Here is a 10,510-nt window from a genome sequence, read left to right on the forward strand (position 1 = left end):
GCCCAGATGTTCACAGGGTCATGCTCACTAAGCTGAAACCAAATGCATAAATGAAAGCCCTTTTCCCCCCTTAAGTCTGCAGTGAAGCATGTAAAATGTACTGCAGCAGTGTGTGCGATCATTTATAGCTTTGTCTCAACTGAAGCGTTCTGTGTGCGTCCTCAGATTATGAAACCTGACTGGATTCATTTGAGCTGAACATGACACACTGATTTTGAAAGTATGAGTGAGGAAAACAGATGGAGTTCTTCGACCCGCAGCAGTGTACTCAAATGAAAACAGTGATATGTTTATTGTGTTTGTCCTCACTCTTTTGGTGCCCCTCGCTGACTAACTGACAGGGAGTGTGAGAGTGGCGGTGCCAGCAGCAGGTGGATAGTTTGGGGTCTGTGGACTCAGTGATAACATATCAGTTATCCCCCAGTCTTGAGTGAGCAACCCCAGCCCTGCTGCTTGGCATGAAGTAACTGCAATGCACATACAGCACATACCACTGCACTACTGTCTGAATGTCATAACGGAGGAAATGGAGGGAACACATTTGTTTCCTATATATTTTCAGTTGTCCTTTGCTGCAGAGGTTTGTCAATGAAGTTCCGTATATAGTCTAATCTAATCAGTTACTGAGCCACTTTTGATCAATATGAAACAGTTATCTGTGCTCCACTGAGTAGGATTACCTAGATATAGACAATCACAGTAGCTCAGCATGTCTGCGCTACACAACTAAAGTACTGCTGGCAAGTTAAACATATTCTTTAAAAAATGTAATATATAATATAAACTCTGAGATGAGGCTTTCTGCTTTATAATAAATGAATACAATTGAGTAATTTGCTGATTATATTTAAAGGTGCAATATGCCACCTGTTGAACTCATACTTTCAACAAATAGGGGCAGCATATCACCAGAGTAGCTAACTGCTGCTAACTGTATTCTGTTTATAACTGTTGCTATTGTTAGCTTGTTAGCTCAGTTAGCCATCCAGCTAGCCAGGGAGTTGGTGTTTACACTGCTAGCACAGGACCTTTGGAGCGCTGTGAGAAAGACGTTTTAAGGCCTGGGGCTAGCTAGTTAGGATGCTAACTACAGGAGATATTTCTAATAATAATAATTAGAGTATGAATAATAATACATTCGAATTGTATATTGTTTTTGTAGATACTCAAAGGCACTTTGTAAAGGAAACAACACAATACATAGACACCTTTGACATTACTTAAACAATTCTCTTGATAATCTGAGTTCATTTTTGAGTCTTTTAAACAAATATTCTCATATGTCACACTATAAGTAAGATTTAGGACTTTTACTTGCTTTGGGGTATTTCTACTTGGTATTAAAATGGAGATATTGCTACTTTTACTTAAAGCGACTAAAAGGAACTTTAATTTTTTGGTGATTCTGGCATATCTTTAACGCTCCCCCATGAAAAATGGTTTCATTTTCTGACTTATCCGACCTGGATAAGTCAGAACCTGGTGACAGGCATTAAGATTAACCATAATAATTGAACAGAAATAGATAATTTGTCTCACTGATGATCTTATTTGCTTCTGTACGTCAGATAGAGGCATCGGTTTTAAATTAAGACTGTTCCAGTAACAGTTTAAGTTACAGGATGTGAATATTTTTTCCACTGCTGCTCATATCTGCTTCAGTCAGAACAATGACAAACACAGTTCACGTGAAGACTTTCAGTGTTCTGACTCAATCCAGACTATTTTTTATCTTTTTACTATCATGTTACATATCATAACTCATCATTACTTAGCAGGTTCTCTGTAGTGTCTTGCCTTTTGCATTCAAGCATGAAAGTGGAAATTCTTTGCATGAAAAAAAACCCCCTTGTGTGATGAGTAATAACAAATACAAACATGACCTTGTGTCTGTGTGTGTTTAAACTTGAAGCCCAGTTGCTCATCAACTGGCAGCTCTGGTCTAAATATAAAAACTGTGGCGTAAGTGATGCACTTTAGTTAAATGTTTGTCACTTCTGCAGAATGGAGAATTTGCATACATGTACAATGACACTGTCAAAGTGGAGCGCTGCCTGTACAAAGGGACCAGTGTACCTGAGCAGGGGAGTACAATAACAGCAGTCAGGAGGCCTCGCTGTGGTCAGTTCACTGAGCTGAACGGATAAACCCGAGAATTCAAATGACATCAGAAACAGAAGCCTTCATAACTCCAGCAGAACCAGTCACACATTTTATTATTATCTCTGTAGAGTTTCAAATATCAACTTTGCAAATACAAAACCCATCTCTGTAACACAAAAAGTACAATTTCACATTATGAATAAAAGATGAGGGATTACCCAGACAAGGCAGTCAAATCAGATTTGTGTTTGTATTTACAGCTGAAACAATTCCCTTAACTGACTTCAAACGAGCACTGGATTAAGATAACATCAACAGAATTAGTGCTTCCTCTTAAAATACAGTTGAAATAAACAGAAAACCTCATTCGTGTGTAGAAACACATATGTACAAATTCACACAAATAACTGACAAGCAAGCAAACAATCTGGTTCCTTAATATTCACAGCTTTCAAGTCAAGCCTTCTTTGTCATTTCACACCAGTGTGGGCACCATGCCAGAGTTGAGGTGGTGTGCGTAGGGTAAGGATGCAGAGGGATGCAGGGGTGATTGTGTTGGGATAAGGTGTGGCGTGTGGCTGTAGGTGAGGAGGGTCCCGGGGCCGAGGGAATAGGGCCCGCCGTTGGCGTCCAGGGAGGATGGCTGAGTCATGTCTGAGTATGACTCAAACATGGCCGCCTTCTTGTTCTTCTTGTTCTTGTTGGACACTTTCCTGTTGCGAGTTTGGATACCGTCCTTCTTCATGGTGAGGGGACGGTTGACCTGGAAAAACACAGAAATCAGCTTCTTAGAAATGTTGTGCAGCAGCATGTGGGTTATTATTGAGAATATAGTTATGACTGACTCACATTGTGCAGTTTAAAATAGAGTCCACAGGCGTTACACACAGGCTCTCCATTGGCATTGCGTCTCCACAGTGTTGTTGTGCTGGTGTGACAGTTGGCACACAGTGTGCCGGCCCGCTTGCTGACAATCTGAAACACAGAAAAGAAATCATCTTTGGCAACAATTTATTATTTGTTGAATATATCACAAACTAGTTTGCCACCCAGAAAAGTGTGTTAGTGTGTGTGTCACTGGGTCATACCAGTCTCTTCTTGGGTCGGATCAGCGGTCTGTTCTGGCCATTCATCTTGTGGTACAGTCCACAGGCGTTACACAGGTAGTGGCCTGTACCATCCCTGCGCCACAGAGGGGTAGCTGTGGCTCCACAGTTAACACACTCTCTGGCCTCTGTTTAGAATTAGAAAATACACATTTATCACTGCACATGTAGCATTTTGTTATCGTTACAGAATCATATCTGTACATTTAAGTGACAAATTGTACCTGAAATAAATTTGGCAATATTGGAAACGGCTTCTGTCTTTAAAATAATGCCTCATAATATTGTGAATATGGGAATAGCTTATATCTCATTATTGAACAAATGTATTTATTTGACAAAACTATCAGACATATAGCTCACATTTTGTCCATTCATCTGCTCTTCTGGAGCTTTCAATCATGATCTTCATCAGTGGATGGATTTGCCCAGTTTTCATGTCATTGTAGATGATCAAATTGTGTTTTTTCTTTTCTGTTTTTTTGTTTGTTTTTTTTTTGCCCAAGTTTGATTAAAAGTTCATTCTTGGACCTGTTTTGTCAACTGCTGTTTCCAAGGTCAAGAAAGAAAGAAAGTTTTGATCTTAAAAGTCTTTAGTTTTCTCTGACTGACCTGTCATGTAATTAAATAATGGACTCAACAAAATAAAATCAAAGAAAATGGCATATCTCAGTGTATTTTCACCTGGAGTGGATATCCGCATCTTATTGTGGAGTTTGGGCGAGTATGAGGGGCTGATCCAGGACCCAGGGCTCGAGTAGAGGGCGGCAGAGTTGTAGTCCTGTGGGCCTGTCATGTACGAGCTGTAGGGGCTCAGCATGTGTGGGTGGGAGTGGGACGAAGGAGTGTACACACTCCCAGCAGCAGGGGTCAGGTTCAGGAAACTGCTGCTGGCCCCCGAACCCCCCAGGGGGCTCAGGCGCTCGGCCTTCAAGGCCTCCTGAAGCCGGGGGCTCTCCCTGCCATCTCTGCCTGGAGACGAGTATCCGTCTCTGGAGGTGGTGAAGGAGGAGATTCCAGGGGTGTAGAGGGATGTTGGGGTGTGTGAGTGCAGCTTGGTGCTGCTCCAGGTGGAGGCTGAGGCGCTGTAGGGTGAGCTCAGAGAGTGGCTGACCGGCCCGTCCAGCAGCTGGAGGTTGCTGAGGAGGCTTGGCGAGCTGAACACCTGACGGACTTTAGACAGAACAAAGTCATGTTATTTTTTGGAGGCTGGACAAGAAGATGGATTTGATGGGTTACAGTGGGTGGGAACACTGACCCGAGTTGTGTCTGTAGCTGGATGGCGCTCGGCTGTGGCTCGGGTTGGAGAAGAAGGAGGGCAGGCTGGCAAGGTCATGGTCCTGGCTGGAGAAGAAGGCCTCTCCCTCTTCTCCTTGAGGCAGCAGGCCGGGCTCCGAGGAGAAACTGGCCAGAGGATCTGAGCTGAGCAGAGCCGGAGACACCCAGTGGGACTGCTCTGATGAATCATCCATGCTGACAGAACAAAGCTCAACCTAAAACACTGCCAAAGCAGGGATGTCAGAAATCTACAGTGCCATCACCTCAGGACTCTTTTTCAAAAACTGAGAATGGGTATTTTTGCCAGCCATGGAAATTCATGCCACCATCAACAGTTTGTGATTTACTGTAACTCTGATTGAAGCAGAGACATTATTACTACTTCACCTCACAACAACCAATCTGGGACAAGATCTCTCGACAGCAGGCTTCTTTAAACTTCCTTTTCTAGGAAAAGGAAGTTTGACAGTGGCTGAAACTCAAAACTAAAAATAATTGGGTCTATAATTGTAGTGATGCAGTCAGTGACCAAACGGTTACTAGGTGGCCTTTCTACAATAGGTGTGCCAGTTAGAAGAATGCAAAAGACGTGTCCTCAGGGACGCCCCAGCAGGCAAACAACACAACACTCCAAACAGCTGAGCTGCGCTCGGAGGCAGACTTTCTAAGTGAAAGTGTGAGCAGAATGTGACAATTTCACACCTGTTTGTGGCATTCATCAAATAATTCTTCAGTGGTGTTTTTTCTTTTTTTATTCAATAATATAACTCAGACTTGTGATACAAATTTAGACATGAAAAGCTAATTTGTAAAAAAAAAAAATCCTGCCTCACAAAACTGATGAAACTTGCATGAGAACTGAGAACAGCGACAACAGACCAGACCGCTCTGGCTCCATATCTTTAGAGGAAAGAGAAGAGGCTGATAGTGTCTGATAAAGTCAGAAAATCTGATAGACGGCATTATTATAACGCTAAATATATCCAGCTCCACCGATACAACATGACCCTAATCTCATCTGATTAATAGAAATCTGTTTGAGACTAGAAATGTGACAAATGTAAAACACAGCAGAGTGAGACAGAGACGCTGATCACGTGAGATTGTATTGAGAAATTAACAGCCGGCAAAAATCACATTTAGATTTAATTGTTTTAGACTTAACAGTTTTTCAGATATAAGCTTCACACAAAATCATGCTTAATTAGCTTGAGGTTTAATTATTATCCTAATTGAGAGATTGATCAGTTGACATTTAGCACAGTTATTTGTATTAATACATATACATACATATAAAGTAGATGAGATATTTAATGAGACATTAATTCATTTGACCCCAGGTCACCTAAAAGCATGACGATCATAACGACGATTGAATAAATCAAATAATTAAATAAATTAGATAAATTCGACCATTCAGTCACATAGACCGATATAAGAAAAAATAATGATACAAAAATGAAAAAAAAATACACATCAAAAAACGCTTAAGTTTAAGAGAAACCAGACTTTTTGTTGAGAAGGAAACCTGGTCAACCCAAAGCCAAGTCCTCACCTCTCATATCTCTACAAGTCACAGTCTATCAAGCTATAAATGGCCTAAGATAATATTAAACCTCAACAGTAAACGTTTTCAATGCATAGATATGCTTTCATAAGCCAGATATTGTTCAATATACTGGTGTCTAGAGAAGACCAACAGGAGAGACAATGAGCCGAGGGGTCACCTACCTGAGTGGATGCCACAGATGAGCGAGGTGAGCCGCAGGACTCTGGGTTCGAGTTATAAAGCCAGGTGGAAGGTGTCACAGCTCGCGTGTCTACCTCAGTATAAGGCTGATGGCTACGAGTACTACTTCTTCAACCAGCAGCAAAGTTCAGGGCTAAGAGACAGTCCGTGGGAGGGGTTGGGGACAACTTTTTGAAAGACACACCTCTTTGGTCCAGGGAGAAACAACTTGTATGAAGGCAGATGAGACCTATTGGCAACTTTAAATGTAAAAATGATGTCTAACTGTGTTATTTATGTAGAAATAGTATAAATAATTTCTGGTTTGTCAGAGGGTTATGGGACCTGAAGCAAGAGGCAAAGGTGAAGGTGTCAGCTTTAAATCTTGCTTCCTTCCTCTTCCTTTATGGCTGACTGTGCTGGTGGTGTAGTATTGATAACATGTCTGAGAAGGCATCATATATAAGAAGCATATCAGCACCAACTTATTATCAAACAATTAGTTGGTAGATACAAATATCAGACTATCACATACATGTAACATAAAGAACATTACACAGCTGTGGCAGCAGGGCCGTGAGCCTGCAGGATGGGTGCTTTTTGTCTGTTGATGAAATGTGCATACAGCCCCTGATAAGGCCGAGCCCACATGGAAAAAAGTCCACGGACATTTGAACAAAGCAATTATAAAATGCAAAGACCCAATTTCTTTGTGGTCCAGTAAAGCTTAGAGTGGAACACAGTAATGCAAATCGGGAAAGTAGCTGCAATCATGGGGGAGAGATATGGTCTGGACACGGCCTGGCTGCGCACAAGCCCGACACTGTCCCAGTCATTTGATAGTCAAAGCAGCTTCCCAACTTTCCTCTCTCTTTGTTCATTTACAGTTTTCAGGGAAATCAGGGGAGGAAAACAGTTGGAAAAAATTAGGCCTTTTTTTATTGTGCATCACTGGGCTTTTTTCTGCTACTTAAGAGTCCACAGCAGTTAAATGAAAATTGAAATTATATCCTGATCAGGTAGTGACGGAAAGATAAACTGCATCAGTTAGATGCAAATCAGAATACAGGTCTTTGGAACAAAAATTCTAGTGGAGTCATCTATTTCCCTAAACATGTCACTCTTTCTACAGCTGCCTGGAGTGAAGTTTACGTTGTGCACCAACAGAAACAAACTGCAAAGTACAGGTCACCGAGGTCACAGGAAGCACTGAGCTGCACTAAGATCTCCTCTTCATCAGGGCTGTAGCTGCCATGAGGACACTGAGCTCATGTCCTTAGTGTGTGGGGGAATGTGAGGGAGTTACATTTTTAAGGGAACTCAGATGTGAAAGTATTCTGCCAGCATATTGATCACTGAGTGTGTAACTTATTTTCCTTTATGTCAAATCCTGTAGCACACTGTATATGGTCTCATCTAATCATATAGATTATAATGAAATGGTCATTTTGAGAGGGTTATCTATGCTTGCATTTTTTTGCCAAATATATATATATATAGCAAATAAGGAGCACCATATCACAACCGCTAACTGTCAATAACTGTAGCTGTTGTTAGCTAGTTAGCATAGTTCGCTGTGTAGCTAGCGGTCTGGACTTGGAACTTGGGGTCCAGATGTGTGTTGGTGTTTACACTGCTAACGCGGGAGCTTTAGAATGGGACGGCTGGGGCTAGCATGCTAACTTTTCTGTCAAAGCTGTTTTTACTTCACATTCTGATTATGATTTAAATAGATTTTTTTTCAAAATTCTTACCTATTGCCCCTTTAACTTTTACTGAAGCTCAACTTTTGGGTCCTTTTTATAACACGGGCAGCCTCAGTAACAACATGAAGGTCATGGGTACAAAGTTTGCAGGTAAACTGAATATTGCTCTCAACCTGTGCTGACAACCCTTAACAGAAAATAAATGAAAAGATGGTTGTTGATGCTAAAAATATTATCTACTTCTTCAATGTCCATTTTCCACTTGCTTTTATGCACTTGTCTCTCTCCTTTCAGAGATTAAGTGGGGATGAGCTGAACTGCTCGTGGAGCTCATTGGCCTGTGTGAATGAGAGTGATATTATGAGAGTGAGAGTGAAATGAGGTGGCAGTGCGGACAGCTGGGCAGGGATGTGGCTGCTGCCACTGTGTGAGCAGGCTGCTCTTCTCTGATAAGAGGTTATCAAGATGAAAGGAGGAGGCCAGGAATTACAGGCCCCCCGCTCACTGTCAGACAGAAGCACAGACATACTCACGGACATACAGGACATTGCAGCATGTCTGTGGTCGATACATATAACTCATAAAGCTTGCACACACACAGACAACATGCGTGCTCTGTTGACAGTATCTCGACAGAAGCAGTTGGAGGTGACACTGGAACGTCTTGTTGGACAGTTGGGAGGTTGTGTGAGCCTGTTGTAGCCGGCTGACGGATGGTGTTGTGTGTCACCAGTGGACTTTGGGGACAGCTTTCTAATTCCCAAGAAACAGGCTTCTGTGTAGGCGGTGGTCTTATCTCTGCCACACAGAGCTGCAGAGACATACCCAGGAGAGCTCTCTCTCTCTCTCTCTCTCTCTCTCTCTTTCTCTCTCTCTCTCTCTCTCTCATACACACACACACACACACACACACACACACACACACACACACACATGCTCTCACACACACTGTCCTCTCCATCGTCCTTTAGTTTCATCAGTTACTAACATTTTCAGTCCACAGAGAATAACTAGTATCAGTGTTGCTTTCTTGGCACAAACCTCTGAGTTGCAAGTGATGTTTAGTGTGTCAGGCAGTGTATGAGTGTGTATCTCTCCAATGACTAATAAAGTGAAGTGGCTGAGTTGCCAGAGTTTGCCACTCCAGGTTCATTCCCTGAGATATTGTAGCTTTTTATATTGCTGATTTTCTGTAATCTTAGTGCTCTGCTGCAGCTCTAACAGCTCCCCCATGACACAGATATGCAAAGGCACATAAGCATCATCTCAATGAATGGGACAGAAATTAGTTTTCTCTCTGTTTTTGACTTGTGTATTAATTTGTTGTCAGTGCAGCTCAGGGGTGCCAAAACATTTTCTCTTTGAAGGACAAAATGAACAGCTGATGGTGGGCCACAGGCCAAAGCCAGCAACTGTTGTATTGTATTAAGATGCAGAATGGTACCAAGTCACTGACTGTCTGCCACGCTCAGATTATGAAAACAAATCTAATAATAATAATTATAATTAAAGAGCATTTTTGTCTCACAAAAATAAAACTGCATAACATTATTTCACTTTTTTTTATTTCTTGCTGGAAGCATCTGGTGGGCCAAACTGAACCTAACGCAGGCTGACTTCGGCCCACGGGCACTACTCTGGGCAGTGCTGGTGCAGCTGCTTGTTCTTATTACTTGTTGAATTACCCTCACAAAAAGCAAAACACATTAGGTTCATTTCTTTGAGTAAACTTGAGTCAGGTTCAAGAAAAGTGTACAAAATGTAACGAGTACACTTATATCAGTGTACTAGCAGTAAACTTGTAAGTGGAGGTACTTGTCGGGACTAAATTGGCCAACTTTTTAGTTTATGAAAGTATACACTCATCACACTCAAACTACTAGTTTAATAGATTTATACTGCAAGTATACTTGTACGCTTTCTTTAAGTGTATCACACTTACTAAATAGTTTTAATATTTATTATGTTTATAACAGAATATATGATAATACATTTCTTCCCCAACACTACATATTGCACCTTTAAAGTACACTACCAGGTTATTATTGAGGTATAATTTTTATACTTGAAATATATCCTTAACTGTACTTGAAGTAGACTCTAAGTGGTCTTGAAGTAGACATTAAAACATTTGTTTTCTTCACTTTATCTTGAGCAAATTATAAAGTAGATGTATAAGCTAAATATAGCTATACACACATTTGAGTAAACTTATTTAACATATTTTTGTCTTTACTTTTTGAGCACCTAGAGTCACTATTTGAACATTTCATGAATGTACAATGTATTATATATCTGTATGTCCATGTCTGTGTTGGTCAATCTTATTATTCTATGGTATTATATATTATAATTTTATTTTATTATATATTATAATATTATATTCTATACTTCATCTAAACCCCACCTTTAGTACTGCTATAACACTTATATACTGTACAAACTATCTTCCTTTAGTACTGCCAGTAATATTTATACACTGTACATACTGTACCTAGTCCTACTACACTCTATTTATTTATATACTGTACATATTGTAATATCTGTATTTGCTGCACTATTTATACTGTACATACTTTGCACTTTAC

At 40.8% G+C, this 10,510-nt stretch overlaps 1 protein-coding gene across 2 annotated transcripts; it reads right to left on the reverse strand.

Annotated features, from left to right (window-relative positions):
* Nucleotides 1-2,190: 2,190 nt before the first annotated feature.
* On the reverse strand, nucleotides 2,191-6,372 carry gata1a (GATA binding protein 1a). Of its 2 annotated transcripts, none has more exons than XM_073468658.1 (6): nucleotides 6,219-6,372; nucleotides 4,468-4,710; nucleotides 3,894-4,382; nucleotides 3,192-3,337; nucleotides 2,953-3,078; nucleotides 2,191-2,866 (listed from the first exon to the last, which is right to left on the reverse strand). In XM_073468658.1, exons 2-6 carry the CDS (start codon nucleotides 4,679-4,681, stop codon nucleotides 2,579-2,581), a joined length of 1,263 nt encoding a protein of 420 aa, XP_073324759.1. In that variant the 5' UTR covers nucleotides 4,682-4,710; nucleotides 6,219-6,372; the 3' UTR covers nucleotides 2,191-2,578. The 2 variants fall into 2 exon arrangements, with proteins under 2 accessions (XP_073324759.1, XP_073324761.1); XM_073468660.1 differs by having other exon boundaries at nucleotides 4,468-4,682; nucleotides 6,219-6,333.
* Nucleotides 6,373-10,510: the final 4,138 nt, after the last annotated feature.

This window comes from Pagrus major, chromosome 6, assembly GCF_040436345.1.
Source record: "Pagrus major chromosome 6, Pma_NU_1.0".
In the NCBI taxonomy this organism is placed as follows: Eukaryota; Metazoa; Chordata; class Actinopteri; order Spariformes; family Sparidae; genus Pagrus; species Pagrus major.

Excerpts from the sequence above, each read along its gene's own strand:
- gata1a (XM_073468658.1), bottom strand. The coding sequence starts at position 4,681 with ATGGATGATTCATCAGAGCAGTCCCACTGGGTGTCTCCGGCTCTGCTC. Across the intron at positions 3,338-3,893 it reads GATGCGGATATCCACTCCAG|AGGCCAGAGAGTGTGTTAAC; the intron begins GTGAAAATACAC and ends AATTCTAAACAG. Across the intron at positions 3,079-3,191 it reads TCCGACCCAAGAAGAGACTG|ATTGTCAGCAAGCGGGCCGG; the intron begins GTATGACCCAGT and ends TCTGTGTTTCAG.